The sequence below is a fragment of the Pyxicephalus adspersus genome, chromosome 7, assembly GCF_032062135.1.
Source record: "Pyxicephalus adspersus chromosome 7, UCB_Pads_2.0, whole genome shotgun sequence".
In the NCBI taxonomy this organism is placed as follows: domain Eukaryota; kingdom Metazoa; phylum Chordata; class Amphibia; order Anura; family Pyxicephalidae; genus Pyxicephalus; species Pyxicephalus adspersus.
In genome coordinates, this window is record NC_092864.1 from 76,213,722 (window position 1) to 76,241,618 (window position 27,897).

The window sequence follows — 27,897 nt, forward strand, 5'->3', positions numbered from 1 at the left end:
CATGGAAAATTGTTGCACCTCAAGCAATTGTTTATAGATATTTATAGATATATGTGGATAGATATAAATGTATATATAATGTACGTGTATAGGTGCAGGAATGTTGTGTGTAAACATTAAACCTGTTTTATCTTTGTACTGGCCTCTGGTCCTCCTAGGGGGTCTCTAATTCCAGGAATTCACAGGAATAACAAAAGGTAGTAAATACCAATACAGGGTTTGGTTTGCCAAGGAATAAGTAATAATAATAATAGTTGGGAGGTCCATCAAATTACAATAACCAATCCCAATCTAGTTGGGTGTGTGTCAACTGATGGTACAGAACACACCCACTAACCAATCCAAGAGTCCCCAATGTTACCAAATGGGACTACTGGCGCATGCACCTATGTTAACGGGAACTCCTGGAGAGAGGTTTTCTTTAAGCATCTGACATCTCAGACAAGATTAACCCCCTAAGCGGTAATCCCAAGTGTGAAAGCAGTAACCCCGAGCCACACTCAGGGCAGCTAAAAACATTTCAAAAAAAAAATTACCTGGTCCCATCTGCATCCTGCTCGTTGGATCCCATCCTCTTCCTTCGATCTTCTCCAGTGACGTTGGTGCATGCTTCGGTGCGAGGGAGTGCGTCAGGAAATTCTAATTATTTTGTATTGGATTCAATTCAAAATACTTGTAGTGTATCCAACACTAAGTAATCATTATTATATATATGTAAGCCGTGTACCCGGGTGGGCTCCCCAGGATACAGCGAAGTCACGAACAAGGAAAGCAACATCAGCTTATGCAAAACAGAACTTTCTTTACTGAAAGATAAAGCAATGAACAAAATCCCACATATGGAGACAAAGAAAATGAAACTACATACACTCAGCCCGGAGGCTGAGACCCCTGTGTCGCACAGCACGGCACCCTCCGATGGCAGACGAAACACTCAAACAAATTAACTACTGCGAGCAGAGCTAAATCTGCCTTGCCATACCTGTTATTACCCTATAGAATAGGAACAATCGTGTGTGTGTGTGAGATAAAGGCTAGCCCGATTTGAATATGTAAATATAAATAAAAAGAAACAAGGAAGCTGTTTTGTTTGGTAAAATAGGCTAATATTGTGATAATTTGTCACAGAAAAATTATAAAAATATACAAAAAAGTAGAAAAGGTTCATCCATTAGTATCATGGATATAGTCAGACCAATCAGCTAGACAGTTTAGATCCCTGACTGTATAATATTAGAGGGTTCAATACATTAAATGTATAACGTCTCTTGTCCCGACGCGTTTTGCCCTTGTAAGCTTCCTCAGGGGATGTATAGAGATCATTAGGAGATAAACTAAATGTAGAAAATACATATATAAATATACAAGGTATCATGAATGGTTGATGTTCTAAGTGTAGTATTGTAGATCAAGTTTCTTAAGTGCGCATATATAAGGTACACTAAGTACAGCATCTTTATTTATCCATCCAACACTACTTATTTATGCTTTATTACCCTAATCATACATTAACCTTCTTACCTCTAAGAAGAGTGTTTTCAACCATTAGCACTACTCATCTACCGTCCCTGATATATATCTTGGGTCAAACAACTAATAGTGAGTAAGACATTTAAAATTTGCTTACAGCCTATGTTTATAAAGCTTTGTATAAAACAATGCTCCTATTCAGTTATCTCAACAAGTATTATATTACATATCACAACGCTGAGCATTCAACCTCAGTATGGCTATCCTTACTGTTATTACCTTTATTCACTCCTGCACATTATACTGTATTGAACCTTATCCTAATTCTGATGTTTAGATTGATTCTCCAAGCGTCATAGCAAAACATGGATGTTGTACTTAGTATACCTTTTATATGCGCACTTAAGAAACAAAATCACAACTTTGATGTTCTGATATGTGAATACTACACTTAAACATCAACTATTTATGATACCCTGTATATTTATATATGTATTTCCTGCATTTAGCTTATCTAGCTGACAAGGGCGAAACGCGTCGGGACAAAAGACGTTATACTTTCATGTATTGTACCATCTATTATTATACAGTCAGGGATTTAAACTGTCAAGCTGATAGGTCTGACTATACCTATGATACTAATGGGTCAAGACCTTTTCCACATTTTTGTATATTTTTATAATTGTCTGTGACGAATTATCACAATATAAGCTTACTTTGACAGCGTTCTTGTTCATCTTATTTAGATTTACATATTGTTACAGATAACTTACAATATTTCCTTGATGGTCATCTTAAAAGGGAGCCTAACTTGTTGGTGGGTGGTGAGCTTCTGCCATAATCAGTAGCATGCACACAATACTTGCCGATTAATTAAAACTAAGTATTATGACCTGTTTGCAGCTTCTCTGCAGCAATGATAGGTCCAGCATCCTGGTATGGCTGTATCCTTGGAAGGTGTCATTATCTCACACTTAACTCTTTCCTCACTAAAGAACGGGCATCCCTCTCCTGTGCATGCTTGCAGTTCTAAAGCTGGGCGTGCCTCTGTTTCCAAGCTTAATCAATTCCCTCCAATCAGCTGGCCAATCAAAGGATAGCCTCTTGATCAGCCCTGGCTATTTAGCTGGCTCTCAGACTGCACTTTGTGTTCGTGCAACAAGTCGTATCTCCTTTGTGTCTCCATTGTGCTGAGCCCTAAGTTCTGTGAATTAGTTCCTGTACACCTGCTGCTTAATCTAGTGTTTCCTGTGTCCAGCTCCTGTGTTAGTGAACCCCTCGTTGTCCAGTCTGTTGGTTTCCAGCCAATTTCCCTGTGTTGTTCCTGTGTTCCTGTCTGCCTGTGAATATCCCTGATTCTCCTGTGTCTCCTGCTGTTTAAAGTGTCTCCGGTGTTCCCTGTGCCCGCAGTGGCCCCTGTGTCATTGTTGTCTGTCTCCTGGATCCCTGGCTTTTGACCCCTGGCGTGTGATCTGTTTGCTTCCTTGACTATCCTCCTGCCTGGTGATTTGGTACCGTGCTTGCTCATCTTGGTGTGCCCAAGGACCGCAACCTGGGCGTAACCAGCAGCGCAACATCCTCACCATCAAAAGCTCTGGAGAAAACCTGGTTACGGCTTGGACTCTGCGCCTTGGACCTTCTCACCACCTTCATACCCCTATTGGTCCTGTCTCTTCGTGCGTAACAATCTTTGCTGGCTCCACGGCAGGCTTCCAAGAAGATCAGGTTCCCTTTCAGCCATTGGATTGCCACTGATAATGTAACTCTTTTGCATACACAGGAGATACATGGTTTCTGGCGACTGGCATATGCTGTACAGCGTAGAGCTAAAACAAAAATCCACCAGGAGCCAGGGGTTTATTTTTTTTGATAAAAGAGATAAATTGCATATCTCTTGTATTCCTTTATTCGCATTTTATGAAAAAAAGATGTGTGTAAATACAATGTAACCCTGTTTTATATTTAGTTTGTCCATTTTTGTAGTGTTACAATAAACAATTAATTTTAAAAAGGCATTAAAAAATTATGTGTATGTGCACACATCTTTACTATGCTTTATAACAAATTTGAAACATTTGTCTCATTAAACACTATAGAAAAAAATACACTGAACTTGAACCAACTTCTTTTTAAATGGGACGCTCTAGCCCTTTACCATACTTATTTGTATGCTGTGTAAAGATTCCTAGATGGATATACAAAATACAGGTCTTTAGCAGAAAAACAAGTGCAACAGAATGTTTAAAGGTTTAGATCCTTTTCATTAAATGTCCTAGCATGTGACTGTCAAAGAAAGTGCTTTTATTTGTGCAAGCTACCCCAGAGATTTTCAGTCCAATACTGCTTGCAAGGATGCAGCCTGACACTCTGAGAAGAAAGCAGAGTGAGATCGCTGAAGAATTTTTAAGAACGCACTGTTCCTACTTTTCTCAACAATACAGTGACAAATGCCGATGATAACTAATGAAAGGGCACACATCAAGCACCAATTTAGGGGGGTAAAGCACCAAAGTAAAGGTAGCACACTAACTATAAACAATTCAAACTGGATACCAATACCACAAAGCACACTAAACACTAATGATGTCGGGAACACTACATCAGACTACACAACACAAATGTTATGGGGGCACACTTATTACAGATAACCAACATTACTGTGCAAGATGTGCTGTGCAGGTAGAAAATACTGACCCCTTTTTCCAGCTGCATGAATATGAGGTGTTGTACCACTATAAGGCATACTTTATTGTCATACACCTGTCTTGTCTACTGACCACCACACTTCATACACTAATATATGTTGTACATTATATAGTCTACTATATATGCTATGCGGTACCTTTCATTTTGTTGTACATTCTTTGGTATAATAACTATGATCAATAGGCAAATAGCTAAAATATAAAAAAAGATGTCCCATGCAGAGTTTATAGATGAAGAAATTTAAACAAACACTGATTGCTATATATGAACAGAAAGGCCAATTATTACTCCCATATATTTCCGACAACTATTGAGCAACTTCTCTCGCTTTCCCAATTATGAGACTAATGCAACTTACAGTTTTTTATACTTTCAGGGGCGTTGGTTGTTACTCCCATAACTATACCCTGCCAAATTCCCTACTGTTAAAAAATATGTGGTGGACCCTGACTGCCTTGTCTGGCTTAAAACTAAATAGCATAATGGGTATAGAGCAAGGCAGGTCAGAAATTGTCATACACAGATATTGCTGCCAGAGTTTAGGACACAAATAAACAAACTGAACAACCCATCAACAATCAATCCATAATTCAATATGACTATTGGTTAAATTACATTCTTTATTTGATAAAAGCAAATAAAATATGCTAACATTAGTATCCTAATAAACACCAAAATTACCCACATTGAAATTTACTCTGAAGTGTAAATACTAATGTCTAAAGCAAAACAGTTTGCATAAACTATACAAAATTAGAGGCTTGTATTTGTAAAACTCACAATAGTAAAAAGATGACATGACCTTGGAATTTCTTTGTCAAGTTGCTAAGTGACATGAGTGGATCATCATTTTGTTTAACCTACAATTCTAGGGACATTTTGTTTTCAAATGTGGCCACTAGGTATTTATTGCCTTGAGAAACAGTAAGTGTTGAGGTGTCTGGGTCTTCTTTTCCTTTCAATGCACAAAAAATGTTTAGCCGTGCGAATGCTGACTGCCATGTGATGTCCATAGCTAAATGTAAGATATATCATCCAAATGCTGCAGATTCCAGGCTGATACTGCATGGACTTCAGAGCACTAACAATAAAAGTATGACATTAACAAAAGTCTATTCATTCCAATCTGTAAAAAAAAAAAAAAGGAATAGTTGAAAACAAAATAAGCCATAGCAAACAAGATCTGCAATCTTAAAAGCAGTCCTAAACTGTATCAACAAGTTAAAAAGAACAGACATAATAGGTGTTGCTTGTGAATTGTTGATGAACTACAAGCATCACAAAACAACTCTCAGATAAACAGATAATAGTACACTGACAATACAGAAATGAAGATTTACAACAACTTACTTAAAAAAGGGCATGATATGTGTCAGGCTTTCTTTGTTTGGTTTGGCAGCAAAATCTGGCAACGTCTGAATGACCTTGTTCATGACATTTCTAAGGTAGATCTGTAGTTGTTTTCTCCGTTCCTCCACAAATTTTGCATCCTAGAAAGTAATAAAAAAAATCAACCTTATGTTAGTCTCATTAATTTCTTTACAACATTTAACCTTTGGATTCTAAAGTGGTCACACCTGTTAAAGCTGGGTACACACATGCAATAATTGTCGTTGGAAAGGATCTTTCACGATCCTTTCCAACGACTAAGGACTGCACGATGCATGAACGAGTGCTGTACATACAGCACTGTTCTGCTCTATGGAGAGGGGAGGCAGAGAACGACGGAGTAGGACCCCGCTGTGCGCTCTCCCCCTTCACTTCCATTACGATCGTTCATAGTCCATGGATCTGTCAGGACGGTCGTTCCGACGAAAGGCGACGGGTGCTGTACACACGCCAGATTGCCCTGAGCCGATTATAGGACAAGAAGCATTGCAAGTGTGTATGTAGCCAAAGAATGTGCATGTTTACTGAGTGACTAAAAAATCTTTTTTTCCCTCAAGAAGACAACTAACAGAGAGCTAAACAAATATATAGCTGTTCCAGTTTCCCTAGGACAGTACTGGATTCTGGGAGTCATTGCTTTGTCCGGGTTGTATAAAAAACCCCGGCCTGCAAAATTAAATGACTTGAAAATCGTCTTCAGTGTTTCTGTTCCTATTGTTTTTGGGGACATGGATTTCAAAACTAACATTTGTTTTTCCCATCACATAAGCAAAAAATTCTGTTACTCAAAAGGCCGATTTATTCAATCTTCATTTACATGACCTATTCCTGGCACTGAATCTGAAAATGATATCCATTCAGATTCAGTGCCTCAAAAAAACATAAGAATCAGTGAAAACGTAAAAATGTATTTTAGGTCTATGTAATCTAATCGCTGAGATGTAACTTTGCAGGCCTCCACCAAATGGCCTCACATATTCCTTACTGTGTGTGTTTCTACAGGCTGATGGGAGTGCTTTGTAAGATCTGAGAGGGGAATCTCCATTTTCATGATTAACATATTACATTTTTGGAGCAAGGTGAAACATATGATGCCAAATTTGCAGGATATTTGGCATCAACTGCCCCTGCAAAAGGGATTAAAGGGCCTGGATAATGATTTGTGTTGTGTCAGTATTTGAGTTGCTGCAGAATTGCATCCGTTTACTTGGGATGCCAGGCCCAGGAGTGTCCTGGAAGTAAAGGATGGGGCCTTTTTATTATGAGGATGGCTCTGGAGAACCTGCCTCATAATAAAAAGGGGCCTGCCTTTGAGTCAGGGGGAAGTTGAAGCCTGAGGCCAGGCAGAAAGGCTATGCGAAGCCTGTATGTTAGAAAAAGGTCTCCCACGGTTTAGGTCTGGTAGACCAGTGACGCTATAGAGAGTGATGGAGAACCAGGAGGCTAAATTTGGTGTTTTTTTGTCATGCTGTTAATGGCATTGATCCCCTGCAAGGGAAAACTCTGTCTTTTTCTTTTTTTTTTTTAAGGAGTTTTTGTAAATGAAAGTGGGCAGAACATCTGAAATTCAATTCAAGCCTGAGATGCCTCCTGGCAGCAAGTAAGTTAAAGCGAGATCCTTAAGGAGACAGAGCACTTAAGAGGTATTTTCTTGCTTCGAACAAGTAGACTTTAAGTGACTGTGAAAATGTGTTTAACCTCTGGTGACTGCTAAGGACAGTGCACAAAATGTTTTTTCATCTATCATTGATGAACTGTTAAAGGCCAAAGGTATGTATTGCAGCTGAATTGCAATAACTTCTATTGACTGCAAAAACGGACAATGTGAGGGAAGAATCTCAGCTTAAAGAGTGCCCTTCCCAGGTGTTCACCAAGTAACACCTGCACAGGGCCTATACCTTAATGAAGAAGACCAATGGAAAACAGCTTTCCCTAAAAGATTTGGTCAATTTGAATATCGTATGATATCATTTTTTCTGTGTAATGGCCCTGGTATATTCCAACATTTCATGAATAACATCATCACGGACTTTCTAGATGTTTTCATAGTGTCTATTTACATAGTTACATAGTAAGTCAGGTTGAAAAAAGACATAATTCCATCAACCACTAGGGAAGTAAACCTATCCCAGGTATAAAATCCTATGAACATAGTTGTTTCAGAGGAAGGCAAAAAAATCCCTAAGACAATTTGCTTCAACAGATAAAAAAATCCTTCCTGATTCCGTGAGGTATTCGGATGTTCCCTGGATCAACAGTCCCTGTTAACTTTACTTTAAAGCTTCATACTTAGTTGTATTTTGTGCTTCTAGAAATCATCCAGCTTTTTTTTTTAAACAAACTATAGAACTTGCTGAAACTACTTTCTGAGGGAGGCTATTTCACATTTTCACAGACCTTACAGTGAAGAATCCCTTCCTTACCCAGTGCTTAAACTTCTTTCCCTCCAAAATCTTGTTCTTTGTAATGATCTTAAAGTGAATAACTTGGAAAATAGTTCTCTATATGCATCCTTTATATATTTGTGATCATATTACCTCTCAAACATCACTTCTCAAGGGAGAATAGATTCAGTTCAGATAATCTCTCATCATAGGCGAGTTCTACCATTCCTATAATTAGTTTAGTTGCCCTCTCTGCACTCTGCACTCTCTCCAATGTCCTTTTTTTGAACTGTTTTTTAAAACTGCGCTGCATATTCCAGATGTGGTCTGACCACCTGATGCTTTGTACAGGGGCAGGATTATGTCTCCATCTCTGCAGTCTGTTTCTCCCCTCAATGGGGTACACCACTATTAACCTTAGACCATTCAGGGTATGAATCATTATTCATTACTCTGGATGTAGTCTTTAAGACAGTTCCCTATCCATTTACAAGCTTACTTTTCTAAACCTATTGACCCTAACCTGCATATTAACCCTCTGTGGGGTACAGTGTCAAATGCTTTAGCAAAGTCCAAGTACACAATTTAAACTGCTACTCCACTGTCTACATGTTTACTTACTTTGGTTCTTCTTGAAGCCACGCTGACTATAACTTATATTAATATATAACTTATATTAATATTTTTTTTTTGCACAACTGTGGTTCAGGACCTTTCCAATTATGGACGTTAAACTAACCGGTCTGTAGTTGACTATGGACGTAATGACTTTGCTCCCTTTTTGAAGATAGAAACCACATTGGCCTTATGCCAATCTATTGGCACCATGACAGTGATTAAATAGTTTTCAAAAATAGAAATAATGGCTTTGAATTAACAGAGCCCAGCTTTATGAGGACATGTGGATGTAATTCATCGGATCCAGGTGCTTTGTCAACCTTAATTTTGCCCAACTGTTTCTCATATCAATTTGAGCCATTGTGAATCATTTAGGGCAGTGATATTGCTATTATGAATTTGGACTTCAGATCAGCCATTTTCCTTTGTGTACACAGAGCTAAAAAAAGTGTTTAGTAAATCCGCCTTTTCTTTAGCCCCCATTACCAACCCAGAGACATCCTTTACATGCTCAGATCTGATCTTTTCGCTAATAATAGATTTAAAAAAACATGTTGGGGTTTGCCTTACTTTTCTTTGCAATCTGTCTTTCATTTTGAAGTTTTGCACATTTTATCTCCTTTTTACATCTTTTGTTATATTCTTTAGAGTTTTCAAACGATGAAGCTGATCCTTCATTTTTATATTTTTGGAATGTGATTTTACTGTTCTTTATGGCATTTTTAACATCAGCTGTGAGACACATTTTTAACATCAGCTGTGAGACACGGTTTTAATTTTAGCCTCTTAAAGTTATTACCTATTTGAATATATTTTTCACTGTGTTTGTGTAGAACAGACTTGAAAAATTCCTATTTCTGTTTTGTGTTCTTTGAGGACATTATTGTCTACTAGTCCAAGTCACAGAAAGCTGCACTTACTAATGGAAAATTTGCTCTCCTAAAATAAAGGTTTTTATCTTTCCCGTTTTTGCTTCCTGTTTACAGCTTACATTAAATGAAATCATATTATGGTCACTACTACCGAGATTCTCTTTTATATACACATTTGTTTTAAGTTCTGAATGGTTAGAAAGAACTAGGTCCAGTAGAGTATTATTTCTAGTTGGGGCTTCTATAAACTGTACCATAAATTATCTTGTATTAAATTCATAAATGTCCTGCCTTTTGCTGTAGTGCAATTACGCAAGTCAATGTCAGGGTAGGTAAAATCTCCCATGATTAAACATTTCCAAATTTTGCAGCTATTGCTAATCTGTGCTAGTAGTTGATTTTTTCCTTAGCACTGGGGGGCCTATAGCAGAATCCAATAGTTAACTGTGTATTATGCATCCCCACATTTAACTCCACCCATAATATCTCAACCTCATCACATGCTCCATCAACAATTTCTTCTTTCACATTCACTTTCCACATACAGACCAACACCACCACCCTTTCTTTGACTCTGTCTTTACGAAAGAAAGTATAACCAGGAATATTGACAGCCCAATCATGTGAAGAACAATGAGGAAAAGGATTCAGCAATACCAACCAAGTCATAATTCTCTTCATCCATTAAGGCTTCCAACTCCCCTATTTTGTTTTCAAGACTTCTAGCATTGGTGAACAGGCTTTTTAAACCATTGCTGCATTTACCAGCACTGTTTTATCAAATTCTTTTGTTTTTCAGTACAAATAGTACTGGACATTACAATGTTTGTGTGTAATACAGGAAGCTCCTTATATGTATCCATAACCTTCCCCCTTTTATCCCCAATCCACCCTCCACTAGTGACTGCCCCTGTCCGCCCTTTCTGCCACCTTATTTAACTGTCCCACCCCCTTCTTCCTAGTTTAAATATCCTTCCACCATTCCCCTAAATATTTCCCCTAGCACAGCAGACCCCCTTTCATTTAGGTGCAAACCCTCTCTGGCATATATGTTGTACCCCAATGAAAAGTTAACCCAGTGCTCTAAGAACCCAAACCCTTCCCTATTACACCCGGACTTAGGCCATGCATTTATAGCTGTCTAAGCTCCCTCCGCCTTTGCTGCATTGCGCATGGCACAGGCAATATTCCAGAGAATATAACCTTGGATGACCTTTTTCTTCAACATGAAGCCTAGTTCTTTAAACTTATTTTTAAGAATCCTCCATTTTCCATCTATCCTGTCATTGGTTCCAACATGGACCAAGACAGCTGGGTCATGCCTAGCCCCTCCTAGTAATTTATCAACTCGGTCAACCACATGTCGAACCCTGGCATCAGGGAGACAGCAAAACATTTGGTTGAAGGGATCTGGGCGACAAACTTTTCGATCAGTCCTACTGATCAGAGCATCCCCTATGACAACCAATTGTCTACGCCTTACTGCATTGCTTTCCCCACCCAGCCAGATGGGGTGCTCTCCCGGCTGTTAGGGGTAGCAGTAACATCTAAAATTGCCACCACTGGGTCTGCCACCTGCACATATTCACATAGCTTTGCAAATTTGTTAGGATGCTCAAACACAGGGCTGGTCTTTCTTCTCTGGGGGGCCCTACCACGCTCTACAACTACAGTAACCCAACTCCCTACATGTTCATCCTGATTAACCTCTCCGCCACCCACATCTAAGCTATTAACTACCTGCTCAGTGAGCAGGAGACCGCTCTTAAAGTGATCCAGTGATCTCAGTGTTGCAATGTGCTTCTCCAGAAATCTAATTAGAGATGCCAGGAGGGGCGACTTGCTTACATCTGTCACAGTGGTATTCGCTTGGGAGCTGTTGCTCCATTTGTGCATGCATATGGCAGACTGTGCACTGAACAAAACCTTCCAGTTTGCTACCACTCATTTTCCTAGTTACAATGTTTATTGTTTTCAAGGAGTTATAAACGTTTTCTTTACAGTTTGTAGTTACTATAGGAAATTACCTTCTTTTGTTTTCAAACTCTTGTGTTTTCTAACTCCACTTTTTCCCAGCCACTTTTTTCACCAGCCAACAGTGAACAAGCTCAAGGTGAGTTTGCCAAGAACTTAAATCACCTGTAAAATTATGACCACTTCCCCTTGGAGGTCAGCAAGGAAAGACTTCAAGACTTAAATAAAAAAGAAAAACCCAACAGTCAAACAAACACAACTCCCTAATACACAATATCAGAACAATATCAGAAAACACAACTTCTGTGTTTTCTAACTCCACTTATTCCCAGGCACTTGTTTCACCAGCTAGGAGTGGATGGCATCTTATTCTTTTACTTTTCCCTGGGGAAACACCAAACTCATGTTAAGAAGGTTCTCGGCCAACTTCACACTCACAGATTGTATGCAAAATCAGAGAAATGTGAGTTTGAAAAAGACACATTCAGTTTCTGGGATTAGTAATTTTCATGAAGGGGATATCCATAGATAAGAGAAGGTCTTGGCTGAAGTAAATTGGGCAGCCCCAGTTGACATTAAAGGTGTTCAGTGAATTTTAAGTTTTGCTAATTTCTACGGAAAGTTCATTGAAAGTTTCTCAGCGGTTTCACCTTTGACCAAGCTCACCAGCCCCCACATTGCATTACCTCTTGGAAGGAGCTGCTTATCTCATTTTGGGTTTCAGACCACAAGAACCTTAAGTACTCAAAAACTACAAAACATCTCAGACCCCAACAGTCAAGTTGGGCCCTTTTCTTCTATTGCTTTGACTTCCATGTCACTTTTTGGCCTGGTGTCAAGATTTCAATGCCAGATCCACTCTCCTGAATGTTTCTGGAGAAACTCCTTTCTGCCACCCCAGACACCATTCCAGACACCATGCTTGCTACACCTAAAAATGATGCCAACTTAACACCAATGTTTTCTTATCAAGGACACTATTGTAGTTTATAAATATTAACGAGCATTTGCATTCCCCAATTGCCCAGTCAACATAAATGGGAAAGTTTGCCTACTACTAAAGACAATGCACTCTAATTTGTATTGCAAGTTAAATCCTGTGGGTGAATCGTCAGTAGCTGTGAATGTCAACCTCACACTTGTTACTACACTTAAATAAATCTTTGATTTCAAATGCCTGTTTGTAATATTTAGGTATTCAGATCACTTCAGTCCAAGGAAAAAAGAAAAATACAATGCACTACACACTTTTTGCCCCCAAAATCTAGTGGTGGTTTAGAGGTCCTGCTTGCCCGATGTTGTGATTGAAGCTATTATGTGGGTCGCAAATCAACTATTATAATATGCCCATCCTTATGATATGCATTCTCTGTTTGGAACGGTATTAAGTAACTTCCTAATAATTGCTAAGCCCATGCTTACCACCACTTTGGGAAAACACAGAATTTTTTCAGGTCTATATACTCTCCAGTTTGAATGGTGGCTTAACCTCCCTGGCGGTAATCCCGAGTGTGACTCGGGGTGAATTTTACATACCAAAAGCGCTAACCCCGAGCCACACTCGGGGTAGAAAAAAAGAACTCCTACCTGCTCCCCTCGATCCAGTGGCATGCTCAGTGATCCCCGGCCGGCTTCTGCATCACATCTTCAATGTGATGTGTAACGAGTCAGTACGCTAAGCCTACCCTTATTTGGACAAAATTTTTTTAATACAATTATTAAATTCTTTTTTATAATTATTATTTATACTTATTTATTATATTTTAATTTATGATTTGTGTTTCAAACTTATCATACCCGGGAGTTATTCCTAAGAATTACCTAAAATATTAAACAGCAAATTTCCACGCAAAACAATGTACCGCTTTTGACATAAAAATATGGACATAATCAGACCGCCAGGGGGGTTAATAAAGTGTTCTTACTTATTGGAGACATGTTTTTTGGCAGATTCATTCCTAGTTTTGAACATTTAGTCGATTCACTTGGAGTTCTTTAGATACTGTCAGTTGACTCCTAAGTTTCTAAAACTGCACAGAGTTCCCCCCTCCCCCTTATAATGTGACACCTTTCGATTGCTTACGAAAACCATTTATTGTTGCTAAAGGTCAAATATCATTTTTGTCTCTTTCTAAGCTTGCTTACATGATGTCTTGGGAAGCTAATACAGAAAAGAGCTGGGAGCTGAAGGAGTGGTGCAAGACAGCTTGCAACTTAAAAAAATTATTTCTTAAAGAGTCTACTAGAAATAAATTATAGGATCACTTTGAGGTGGTATTTAATTCCGGACAGGATTGCATTCCTCCTTTCTTGCTTTAGAGGGTTCATGAATATTCGAGCAATGGAACACATTTGGTGGTTATGCCTGGTAGCACGGTTGCTCATAATAAATTGGCAGCATGTATTGACCTTGCAAAGGCCTGGAAGACTTCTACTATAGCTTATACAGTCCTGAAGTTGAAGCTGGATTATAGTTATTAGCAGATTTACCTCTCAAAAACACCCCTAATGTTTTTGAACTCATTTGGAACCCTTAGTTGGACTTCTGCAATTCTGGAGTACCGCTTTCTCAGCAGTGAGAACTAGCCCCTTCCCCTAATTCCCCTCTTATTGAACAATCAAGAAAATGATAAGACAGAGAAAAGGGGGGGGGGTAGTTTTTTTTGAAAAATATAAATAATTTTTACTTATTTTGAAAAGAAACGATAATACATAATCAACAATTAGTACTGTAGAAATTCAACCAAATTGTCATTAGACAAAGAAAGTAATACTAAAGTCACCACAATCTAGGTGAAGGAAGTCCAGAGAGCGCAATGCAATAGTCTCATTTCCCCAACATTTTTTGCCATTATAGGCTTCGTCAGGGGAGGTAGAGACGTGCATTATACTTCATTTACTGTACTGTATACATAGTATACAAAACAATAGCTATTCAGTAAAAGCTAAAGGAGTACAAAAGTACATATCACTGAAAAACTGATTCACATATGCGAAATTCAAGGTCATATACCAGTTTAACTATCATTAATCCAAAACTTTCTGTACATATTACAGTACAGTCCTAAAATTAATTAAATGAGGAGACATTAGGTATAGAATTGTTGACATTTATGTACCTTTAAATATATATTTTTAGCATTTTCTTTTTAGCATTTGTTATGGTATGTTACATGTTTAATATTTAGGTAAGCAAAATATGAAAACTTACATTTTGTGTAACTTCACTGGAGGAGGAAGAAAATACATGCAGCCTTGGATAAGGTATACCCCAACCCTAGTGGAGGAGACTTTGACAAAAAACTATTGCAAATATTAAAACCAAATAGATATTTACCTTCAATGTAACCATATATCCTGATTTCAACGATGTGTTCAACTTCAAACCTTTTTTTTTTAATCAATACAGTCTAATTTCATATACCCATATTTATTACAAGTTTTACCATATTAGGCATATGCATCAAATACGCAGCTTGTCACATATCCAACCTTTTGGTTTTTCTTACAAAGAAACAATATTTGAGATTGAAACTCAACTGTTCAAATGAACAAGACTTTGAAAAGGCAGCGAAGAACCTCCACAGTTAAGATAACTTAGTGGAGGGTATAAAAAAAAACACGCTGAAGAAGGCATATTGAAAAGCTAAAAATCTACAAATGTCTCAGATTTTATTTACTAAAAAAAAATTGGAAACAAACTTCAGAAAAAAATAGAATCATTACCAGATTTTCTAATCAACACAAAACTTTAGGATTCATATGTAGACAATTTTGGCCAACATTACTGTCAGATTCAAAGATTAGTATTAGGATAAAGTATCTAAACCTGTTTCCACATGACTTTTAGAAAGCTGCCGTCCCTTCGGAACAAACTTGTCCACAGTCATTTTCAAAAACAACCTATCAAGGATTCCCAGCAGGTGAAAGGTATATTTGCTTGTGGCACTTGCTCTCAATGCAAGTGGATCTATGAGGCAAATTATATCATTCAAATCCCAGTTAACTATGTACCTCTTCTAAAAGGAAAAATAATGTAAAACTCAATGAATATTATATTTAGCATATTGCAGTTGTAAGTGCTTCTATGTAGGCAAAACAAAACAAGAATTTAGAAGGAGAATTTATGAGCATATATATGCTATAAATAATGGAAAAAATATTAACCCTCTTAAGCCTGCATATGGCCAAATACCATAACTTCAATGTAAACAAAATCAAATTTACTGTACTAGAACACGTTCCCCCCGATAGAAGGGGTAGTAACTGGGATAAAATCCTCTTGCAGAAAGAGGCTAAGTGCATTTTTAATTTGAATGCCACACACTATACGGGTCTCAATGAAACCTTGAGTTTCAAACCTTTCTTATAATAGTTTTTTTTTTGCCATGAAGCTGATTAATGATGTAATTAAATATATATATATATATATATATATATATATATATATAAAATGATGTAATGATGAGACACTGGGAATACATATAAGAATGTGGAATTACGTTGATACTAGAATGTATGCATGGATCTTGATATGTTTGGTATGATATGTGAAGCTAACTATGATAGCATTGTAAAACATAATTATTTGTGATCAATTTGATGTTATTCAAAACTTTATTCACTAATGTATGATGTGATCTAATTTGTGTATTGCATTATGACCGCAATGTTATCAATACTGGTTTTGTTTTCAAAGTATTGGTGAAATATCAGCAATGACCTCTTTCTACGTTAGGTAACTGATTAAATTAAAACAATCAAATTGAACAATTAAATTGAAACAAAAACTTCATGACGGCCCCTAACTCCAACAACCTGAATCTTCCTTGTGCCTCAGCCATCATAGCTTCTCACTAAAAGAATAAACGGTTTTAAGAATGGCAAAGACCTAATATTTGCACAGTTACATACTAAAATATTAGGCTGTCATATGCCCTCCACACATATTTTTCTATTTCATCTGGAAGGGGACAAAGCCAGGAACTTTCAGCATCCCCTCGTAAGCTAGAAATGAATTATTAAGCTGGAAGTAATGAATCAGAAATTGATATATCTTTTCTTTTATATCTCAAATTTTTATAATTTAAAATTAATACATTGAAGAGCATCCTTCCTCGCTCCCCGCTGTGCATTGTTACATGTGTGAGATGATTTGCACAGACGGCCATTAGCACTTGATGTAAGTTCATATATGTATGTTTTATGGTGATGTCATTTATTTATAAGTACAATGACAGTATGTAGGTAATTGTTGGATAACAAATTGTCTTCATTATATATTATGATGATACATTCTGATTTAGAATGGTTGTTTGTAGATCCCTCTTTTCCTGAGGAAGCAGACACAGATACCACGAAACGCGTCAAGTTTACCATCGGGAGATCTACTGAGTGCTCTATGACTAGCAAGTTCTTTGGTTTTATATTTTTAAAATTATATGATTTTATCAAATGTTTGCAAATAAAATTTAATATGCTTTTATAACTTTTTGTGATTGATGTATAAAAGCCTGACCCTAATTTCTGATCAGGTTGATCTGCACAAAAAAATTCTGCCACCTCTCCATAACAAGCTAGGTATGTAAAAGCCACAGCTAAAACAAATTCACATAGTTTTCATTATTTGTTGAGAAATTTCAAAACATAAGCACTGCAAAAAATGTTGAAATATTTATAAGTTCACAAGAAAAATCTGTTTTGCAGAATAAAGGTTTTAAACAATCCCTTTTTAAACCAAACTAGAAGCTTGGGTGGCATTCAAATGTCTTTGCAAATCTTTCTGGGTAGCCATAAGTGTCCAGCATACAGGAAAAGAGTTCAAAATCTGCTTGCTTCATAAAAGAAACTGGGCTGTCACATGTAATTGAAAAAAAACTCTCATCTAGAGTTCCTTCCAGAAAATCTCAGCATGTTGAGTGACAAGCAAGGAGATCAATTTCACCAGCGCATTTAGTCAATGAAGTGTCTCTACCAAGGCTTACAGAATAGATGTCACTCTGATGTCACTCTGCCTCTATGACTCTGCACTGAATATACTGAAAATTTTACTTCTTTGGTGCTTTTGTTCAAAATACACCGTAAACTAACATTACTCATAATTCAAAAGTTGAAGTGACTGGAATAAACTGAAAGTAGACCTAGAAAACAGCATTAAAACTGATTCAGCAAAAGTGTTTTGTGGTCTCCAATAATTACAAAAACATTTTTTTGTTGTGTTATAAGAATCTTTAGGGGAATTGTTTCAGAATAATGTGTGAGCATTGTCTTTTGCGCAGATTTGCACACATTGGGCCTGATTTAATAAAGCTCTCCAAGGCTGGAGAAAATACACTTTTATTAGTGCTTGATCACCCAGCTTCACTAATGAAAAGGTATCTTCTCCAGCCTGGGAGAGCTTTAATAAATCAGGCCCCATTGTCTTTTGAATCCGATTTTCATTATTCATTATTAATGTAATGCAATTTTGTAATTTTAATTTTTTCCATGCCTTTATGTTTTTATGTAAAATATATTTTAATAATGCACAACATTATGTCACCCTTTGTTCAGTGACCGCCTATTCCAACATGTAGAAGTTTTTTTTTTTTTAATTGAACATTTGTTTAGCTTACATATACGTGTTAACAATAAAAATGTTATATTCTGATAGGGCTGCATTTATACATTTTTCACCCATCAAGTCAAGATGTATTTCTGTGAAAAGCTGGTAAAATCACTCTGCATTGCTCATTTCAATGCACTTTAAAGTAAGACTCTTTAAAGTAAGATTGCACTTTAAAGTAAGAATCTTAAAGTAAGATTACCTTATTCCCAATGGCTTTTTTCGGTGGAAAATGAATAGTCCTCACGTGCGGATACTTGCTTAACAGTTTATGATGTAAACTGCGAAATTCTGCATATCGTTTGTAAATATTCCACTCATCATCTTTAATCCTGATGTAGACCTTAAAAAAAAAGTTGGTGATAACTCTACAAATTTTATGATAAAAGTACATAGAAAATGCATTTAACAAAAGTATAATGCCTTTACAGATTATCTCTAGATTCTCCTAAAATAGTTGGGGGAAAGAATGAGATCCACATCACCACCTACTCTGTTGCGGGAGTATGTGTGAAGTGCAGGCCTCTATAGGACAGTGCAGCAGGAGAGGCAGAGTCTGAGCAGAAAGCCAAGTTTCAGAGAGAGCCAGTAAGATTCGAGATTTAGAGAGGAGAAGGATGGAGGTTAGAGGTTAGTTTATTGCTGACAGATCTGACACTCCATAGATCACACGAGAAAGGAGGTAAAAAAAGTGTGAGTTAGGTGAATAGTATTGAGGTTAGGAAGACGTGATATCTTGCAGAATGGATAGGGAAGAGAGAGGCTGTAGAGGATACACTTTAAGCAGTGAAGCTGGGTGATCCAGAAAACCTCGAATGGATTTCTTAAAATCATTTGCTAGCAAATGTTTGGCATTTGGGACCAGATACATTCCAGGTTTGCTGGATCACCCAGCTTTACTGCTGAAAGTGTATCCTTTCCAGCCTTGGGGAGCTTTAATAAATCAGGCTCAACGTAAATCACAGGAGCTGAAGTCCATGTGAGCAGCAGCTGTAGATCTTATGACAATTTAACTGCACACATATGGACCCCAATCAACTAATTATGTGGCATCTGTAGTTCTATTTAGTGGTTTTATTGTAAAGGAAAAAAAAATACATTTTGTCACATTTATAAATAAAAATAACATAATAATAACAACAGAAAATAACATTACCAAATGTAATATTTTTTGTTTTATTTGTTTAACTAGATTTCCTTTAATTACTTTTAGGACTTTTTATATCACATTCATAAAAATATGTAACATTTTAAAGGGTTCACAAACTTTCAAGCACCACTGTAAATACTTCTGGCCAGTGGTAAGAATATCATCCTTAAACTTCAGATGCACAGTTATCAGTTCCTGGGAACCTTTTTTCAACTGCTAGACATCTGGAAGTGCTCAATGGCTCAATTTTGTTAATTTTTAAGTGTTTGCTGAATAGGTTGTAAGTCAATAGAAGCAGTTCAAAGGACAGATAATCTGCACCACAACCCAAGTGTTGTGAAGTGTTTTTGCGCAAAATGTACGTTTTGGAAATGTTGCCAAAAAGTTTACCTTTTTATTTTTACCGATTCGACCATAATACATTTTCCCAAATACTTTTAGAAGACTTGATTTTTTTTTTGAAAATATTAGCAAGCCTGGATGTTTTTCTTTTGTAAGAACAGGCTTCTATATTGAAACCCTACTAAACTTCACCAAAACAACACAATCCCCATGGTGGAGCATGATGGTTGTAGTATCATGCTTTCAGGTTGATTTTCTTAAGCTGAAACTGGAGCTTTAGTCAAGATGGATGGAATTATAAACCATGTCAAACACCAGTCACAATTGGCCCAAAACCTTCAAGAGTCTTCTAGAAAGTTGAAGATGAATTTCACCTTTCAACTTTACAAGGACCCCAAGCATTAATTTCAAAAAGAATGGCTTAACCAGAAGATAGTTTTAAAATAGCTCTGACCTAAATCAATAGAAAGATTGTGGGGTGACCTGAAAAGTATTGTGTGCAAGAGATGATCTCATAATCTGACAGATTGGAAGACATTTTTAGGGAAAAGTGGAAAAATTTTGCCAAGTCAAGATGTTCTATGCTAAAGGGCTCCTACCCAACTGAATACTGTAATTAATCAAATAATCAAAAAAAATGCTTCAACAAAGTATTAGTTTAAGTGTGTGCACATATGTGGTAACCAGTTTATCATACTTTTTTATTCTTTATAATTTTTCCCTAACAGATTTGTTTGTTTTTCAAATGAATTGTACATTATTCCTTTTTGGAAAGAAATTATAACTTGTTTGTTACGTCATGTTTTTTAATATTGGTATTCAGGACTAATCACCTTTGATTTTAAATAAATGAGCCCAATTAGATCAAACATACTGTTAGTTCCCTCCACTTTAATGAGTAGATAAAATAAGAACAATGTTTTAATGTCATCTTATAGAAACGATCTTCGTAGGTCTAGCAGAAAATTGTGAGTCAAATCAGTTTCACAGAAAGTGTTAGTATAGCAACTGCTAGCTTTTAGCACACCAGACAGAGTACACTTTCAAAAATGTCAAATGTAATTATAAATACTTAGCAATAAACTATGAGCAGAAGGCAAAAGAACTGGTAATGTTTTTTCACCATCTTTCATAGAGACTGTTCTCTGTGGGTACATTATGGTCTGTGAAAACCCCAAATGAAACAGCTCATGTCCAAACATGAGCTGGGTCTGATAAACATAAAATTAGCTAAAAATGGCTCTAAAGGAAATCTGCTTTATGTTTAAAAACAAAAAAAGTGTTTTTTTCAATATGCCCAGAAATTGACCGCATTGTATTAACAGTATAACACAAACATTTCAAGTATGCAAAAAAATCAAAGTACAATTCAGCTTCAACTTTAAATGATCGCCTAAAATGTATATGCAAAAAGGTAACACCAAATACTGAAAGTATGAATAACATACTTTCATCACATGCAGATATGGTACTGGATATTTTTTTAAAAGAAATACATTACCAAATATAATAAGTTTTGTTCTATTTTTTTAACTAGTATTAGGAGTTATTTGAAAATCAAATGTTTTATTTCACATTCTTAAAAATACAGATAACTTTTTAAAGGGTTTACAAACTTTAATGCATCACTGTAAATCACTTCATCCATCACTTCTGGCCAGTGATAAGAATGTCACCCTTACAACTAACCAAGATCATTAATATCAGTTAAACAGACCTGAGAGGCTGAAAATGTTCATTGCTCAAAGAATTTCTAGCAACCTCTGGAGGAACCATAACGTTCCATGGAAGCCTGGTTGGGAAACATTAACCCCCCTAGCGTTCTAATTCTGTCTGTATTTTCATGCAAAAAAGCCTTAAATTGTTTTGCATTGAAATTTATTTTACATTGTAGGCTTATAATTCTTAGGCATAACTCACCAAAATATGTCCAATATTTATTAAATTTATTTAAAAACTTTAAATAAAAAAAACACAAAAATCTGTGAAAAAAGGGTGCATAATTTTTTTTGTATTGGACTCAATACAGGTTTTTTATATTGAATCCAGTACAAAAATATTTGAATTTCCTGCACAAACCAATGCATGCACCGACGTCACCGGGAAACCGGAAGAAGATCGGAGAAGGAGGACCCTGACCGAGGACCTAAACGGACGAACAGGGTTTTTTAATGTTTTTGGGACCCCGAGTGTGACTTAGAATTACCGCTTTTTGCAAGTAAAATCCACCCCAAGTCACACACTCGGGAATACCAATAGGGGGGTTAATTTAGACGAAAACGTTGAAAGTCCTTTATTTAAAATCCAAATGGAACTTCCTGTGATTCACAATTATCTGCTACCATTCCTGGGCGTTTACATTCTCAAAAATCACAACAAAATTCTAAAAACACTCTTCAGAAAGGATACCACTGGAAACACTATGTTACACACGGCCAGTTTACATCCAAGCTCCTTAATCATGAGCATGCCTTACGGTCAATATTGGAGACCAAAATGAAATTGTTTGACAAATGATGATTATCGAAAAGAAGCCAAAGCACTTCAATCAAGACTCTTGGAAAGAGAATACTCCAAGAGACTTTTAAAAATGGCTTATCAAAAAGTTGAAAAGCAAACAGGACAGCAGTTACTCTTTAAAACCAAACAAGACGTGACTGATGACAATGTGCAAATCAGGGTAATAACTTCAAAAAGTCACTATCACCTTGTACCAGTTGGTACGTAGCCACTTCCAGGTTGCCCAACCTTCCACTGAGGTCAAGGGCACATTCAGATGTGGCCATTGTGCCCAATGTTGCTGGATACAGGAGGCCTACTGTATACCACTCCCTAATGGCTCAATACACTGCCCTAACCACCATATCTGCTGCACAACCCAAGGAGATATCTATCTTGTCACGTGTAAGTGCGGCTCCTTCTATATCAGCAAACTAAAACAAGCCTTTAAAAAGAGAATATATGAACACACATACTCTATTACAACAGCAAGATATGTCACACCCATCAGGTATCACGTGGGTACAAGTTCGATCCATCTATGATTACCTTCTTTGGTCTCGAATATATTCTTAGCAATCTAAGATAAGGGGCCAAGCTGGACATCAAACTACTCCAGCTGGAATGCAAAAGGGTAAAAGGTTTACTAACCTCCAAGCAACCAAACAGCTAGGCCTCTACGATATGATAAGTTTCAAACCTTTCCTATCTGCAACCTAAGAATATTATGATTTAGACTGTAACTAACACCCTTCTCCCTCCCTTCCTCCCCATTGGGTGATCTCCTCTGCAAACTCTTGTAACTCTTTATTGACCAAAACAAACTCTGCAGTTGTTTCCTTTTGCATATCAAAGCACAGCTTGCTCCACAGCTTGCTTTGTTTGTGATTAACTCTCTGTGAGGATTTTATACAGTAACCGACACCACGCTGCCTAATAATATGTTGATAGCAATTAGCAAATGATTTTAAGAAATCCATTTGAGGTTTTCTGGATCACCCATCTTCACTGAAGAAAGTGTTCTATAGGGGACACAAATGGATGCCGCGGGAACGTGGGGACCAGCTAAGACTTAAAAACTCTCTGCTTTGGTACTAAAAATTAACCCCGAGCCACCCTCGGAAATACTGCCAGGGTGGTTATTATACATGCACACCTCTCACAGCTATTATATGCTATACCATTCATTATTTATTAGAATATAATCATTCCCATTACCGTTAGAACCATATTTATATTGAGATTTCTAATCCTCCATACCTTCCTAATGTCTCCCCTAACAGGGGAATTGGTGCCCGCTTCCGTTAGCCGATGCGGTGAGTGAAGCCCTCTCCCGGCCCGTCAGTCTTTTCCCCCGTTTGGTCCATAGCTTACTACCATTGTCCCAGTCTTTGGTGCCCTTTCTATCTATGAAAGAAGTTGATACTTTATTTCTTCTTTAGCACTGGGGGGGGGGCTTTCAGCAGACTCCAAAAATTATCTGTGTATTATGTGTCCCCATCTCCACCTATATCGTCTCAATCTCATCACTTGCACCTTCAACAATTTCTTCTTTTCATATTCTCTTTCAGATCACCTCTCACATACAGACATTTCTTGTTGATTTTACCTTTTTAAGATCACGCTTAAGTACTTTTTTTTTTTTTTAAACCCTTCTACAACCATTACCCAGATTACACATGTGGAAGTTTCTCATAGGCCTGGCCACGTTTCCTGACTTTTTTAATTTCATGAAGTGTCAATGAACTAACAGCTTGAACAATTTACCTGGAACACTGGGATACCCCAAAAATCTCTTGCAAACACTGAAAGCGGTTCTAAGGGAGTACACCTTACCTCTTACAAATCTAAAGGACACATGGCCGAATACCCTGAACTTTGGAGAGAGAGCTACTAGGACATATAGAACCTTTCTGGAGAGTGGCACGAACCAGGCAAAGCAGGGGGGTAGTAGGCAGTAGTGTGCCTTGATGCTCATGTTGCCTGTAGGATCAAGATTCAATCTCACAAATTTTATAGATGGGGTAACAAAATTGTTTCTCTTTTTTAGCCTAATTGACAAAACCAACAGGGCTCAAATGCCACATCCTACAAATCAAAGACCCTCAAACCTCAAAAGTGTTATCTTTATCACTTACATAGCAAGATTTTAGGTGCCAAGTTGACAGCAAGCCCCAACAACTCCATGTGCTGGCTCAGTAGAATAGGACTCTGGGTCATACAAAGTAAATCCTAGGTGTTAAATTGATTAAACCTGACAGCTAAAAATAAAACCGCTTTATAAAAACAACACTTTATCATCTCTCAATACTCCCTAACAAAATCCTTAAGCTGCGTACACACGTCCAATTTTTATCGTTGGAAATGAACGACGAACAAACGACGAACGATCAGGCAAAAATCGTTCGTAAAAAAAGTAACCAACGACGCCGACGAACGAGGATAGTCGTTGGAAATGAACGACCGGACCGGCGGATCGGATTGGACGACGATCGTTGACCATCTATCGTGTGTACGGTCGTTCATTGATCGTCCATGGTCTGAGCATGCGCGGTGAACGAACGTTCGCTCACTTCCTGTGGTGCACGTCACTTCCTGTATCGTTCAAACGATCGCATCTATCGTGTGTACAATATCTGCGAACGATCGTGTCGTTATCTGTATGTACAGGATCGGTGCTATACGATCGTTTGCAGATATCATGCAGGATCGTTCGTCGTTCGTTTACCAACGATAATAATTGGAAGTGTGTACGTAGCTTTAGAGTAGGTTGCCCTCTTCCACATTACAGTCACACACACAACACGCATGGCTGTGCCATTTATTTTCAAAGGCACCTCTGCACACTGGACAATACACAGGCATTATAGTGAACTACAACATACGTTAGTGTGTTGCTGCAGCAAAAAAGGGCCAAGTGTGATTATAAGCATATTAGGTACATTGCAGATCTTTTATTTTTTATATGCCTGTCTTAATACAATGAGTGCATTGAAATGTGAGTCTTTCTATGCAACAAGCTTCTCTTTCTATGCTTAAGCTTGGCTAAAATTGGTTATGCAACAGGACAATGAACCGAAGCATACCAGCAAACCTGCAACAGAATAGCCGTGATGCAATGGCCAAATTAAAGGCCACAACTTAACACGACTAAAATGTTTTGGAAGTACCTTAAGAGAAGGTGAAAAAACAAATTCCTGCAAAACTCAATTAACTGCAGCACTATCATAAAGCATAGTGGGTCAAAATTCCTTCATGAGGATGAGACTGATTCATATTGAAAGATATTACAGTAGGTTATTGTTGATAAAGGTGGTTCTACAATTTATTGAATTATGGGGTGTATAGAGGAGATATTCACATCTTGAATGCTCTAAATTATCTGACATTGCATTGACTATTTGTTGCCAGCTGAACTATACAAGCCACAAGAACATTACCTTTCACCCCTCTTATTAGAAATTTTTATTAGTATTTACTGCATCAGCAATCAATGAGGCCCACGTTGCTAATTTCAAAACCCCAGAGAGATCCTGAAATTCCCACCTCATACAGACCAAAATCTTTGTTAAATACTGATTGCATGAATATGGCGAAAAATAAGGCTAACCATCTCCATTAATTTCCCCCATCTTCTAAGATTAAGAATAAGATTGGCAATAGCTCCAACCATTCTTAGTTATAAAAAATATATATTATATATTTTCAAGGATAGATACAGAAAAGACTTTCAATAAAGTTAAATGGCTGTATTTACATGTACACCTGGCCCGGTGTATCTCACTTCTCAATTTATATCTGTTTTCTCAACACTGCCTCCACCACCTTGCTTAAAGTAAATAACCAATTCTCCCATCCTCTGTTAATACAAAGGAAACCTTAACCCCCTGTTACGCCTCCTTGCATCTGAACCCCATTTTACAGGCATAACCCTTGATACAAGAAAAAGCAAAATTACAGTTTTTGCAAATTACCTTATACTTTATCTCCAACCTATTAAATTTCAGATATCTGGATGTTTACATTTTCACGGATCCATCAGCTTTATGAATGCAATTTTACCCCCATTTTGCTGACCATTAAGAATTCAAGTTCTGGTCCTCACTTCCTCTTCCCTTCATGAAACATGTGGCCTTCATATAAAGTGGCCTTCAAAAAACCTTTATTGAACTATTTTTTTTCTTTATTAAAGTACAGTACATCAACTGCCTATTCCAAAGCTTTGTTGTGGGAAAAAAGCATGCCACAGACCAATGCCCTGTATTGCACCAAAACAGTTTTTAATGGTGTCCTTAACTTACTCAGTATAACTTTATACAGTATAATCAGGCCCTTGCATACTTTAAAAAGAATGGCTTCATACTTCCTCCTTTTATACTAACTCTAAAATTAATTTTTCTTTAAGTTCTTTCCTGAACCCAATCTTTGTTCTTCATATACACAAGGAACTTTGACCAGAAATGATGCACCAAAACCCACTACTTTTGCCTATGGCATGTCCTTCGGAGCCAGGCACTTCTTAATGGCCACAGTTCCTGATTTTTACCTTTATGGGATAATGCTGATTTTCTCTCTGGACTTACCTCAACTGTTTTCTGTGAATTGGTGTGTATAGGCCTACTTTCTGTGTGATTTGTGGTTAACCTGAAGACACACAAGCCACCTCCACTAAATGAAATTTAAAAAAAATTCCCGTGTGACTCAAAACCTTTTTGAAAGAATCAAACAACCCTGTCCTAAATGTGGAGCTCCCCATGCAAATCTTTACCATAACCTATAGGACTTGCCTTTTATTCAAATGTTTTTGGTGGCAATTTGCCAGCTATATCCAAGTATGTTTGGCAACCTGTCTTTCTCTCCAGAGTGGACACTATTTGGTCTGGAGAGCAGAGAGCATCTGTTATTCTCAAGGAGGCAGACACCTGACCTTCCTTTCTTCCTTCAGCAGTTATATCTCTCTTGATCATTTCTTGGGACTTGGGAGAACTTTAATAACACCCTAAAAACTTCCAAAAAACTTTACCTATAGAACTGTTTCCGCCATAATACTAATATTTAGTTTTGAACTTTATCCTAGTTTTAAAGCCACCAAAAGGTTTCAGTATATCTTTTTAGTCTATTTTTTAGAATATTAAAACTGTATTCTATTGTTTTGTCCAATTCGTCTCTACATGTACCCGTTCCAATTTTATTTTGTATCATCTAAGAATCTCAGTATGTTGAAATTTTGCCTTGAACTTTGTAGGTATTGGTGGTTAACTGTACTAAAAGAATACAATAAAAAAAGCTTAAAATTGAAAGAATGGCCAACTAAAACCGCCTGCTGTCTTTTTTCATATTTTTTTCTAATGTAGAATACTAGGGGGTGGCATTAGAACTTTTAGTAGAGCCCTTTATTTTTCTTGAAAGAATGTGTGCTTTCTTTTTCTCTTGATTTTTTTTCATTTATATGAAAAATATAAATTTCATTTATATTTCGTTTATACATATCAGATACAATCCATTTACCATCTCGATTATGTATTTTTCATGTCTGTATCAGGAATAGATCATTTTCCACAAATCAGCCAGTGGCTAATCTCTGGGCACCAATGCATGCAATACCAAATGTCTATGAAATCATCTACATCATTATACTCTTCAGACTTATGTTAATTAGTTGGATTTAACTCTTTCACTAGACATGCTTCCAAATTTACAGAATTGTGGACTTGGTTACAGATGCAGCTTCTGAGGTTTATGGTTATGCACCAATAACACCAATATTTAACATTTTTTAAGCTACATAGATTTTCTGGAATACTATAAGACTTTTTTTTACCAGTGGTATAGGACTGCTATTCTATGAATATATACTGCTATTGAGTGATCAATTGCATATTTAATTAT

General features: G+C 37.1%; 1 protein-coding gene across 3 annotated transcripts in view; it reads right to left on the minus strand.

Moving 5' to 3' along the window:
* Positions 1-4,776: 4,776 nt before the first annotated feature.
* Positions 4,777-27,897, minus strand: part of SNX29 (sorting nexin 29) — a 216,759-nt gene continuing 193,638 nt past the window's right edge. For all 3 annotated transcript variants that reach the window (XM_072418989.1, XM_072418988.1, XM_072418990.1), the window contains 3 exons: positions 18,220-18,360; positions 5,527-5,666; positions 4,777-5,302 (listed from right to left, as the gene is read on the minus strand). In XM_072418989.1, coding sequence (XP_072275090.1) covers positions 5,293-5,302; positions 5,527-5,666; positions 18,220-18,360 — 291 coding nt within the window. In that variant the 3' untranslated portion in view covers positions 4,777-5,292. The remainder of the gene's footprint in view (positions 5,303-5,526; positions 5,667-18,219; positions 18,361-27,897) is intronic.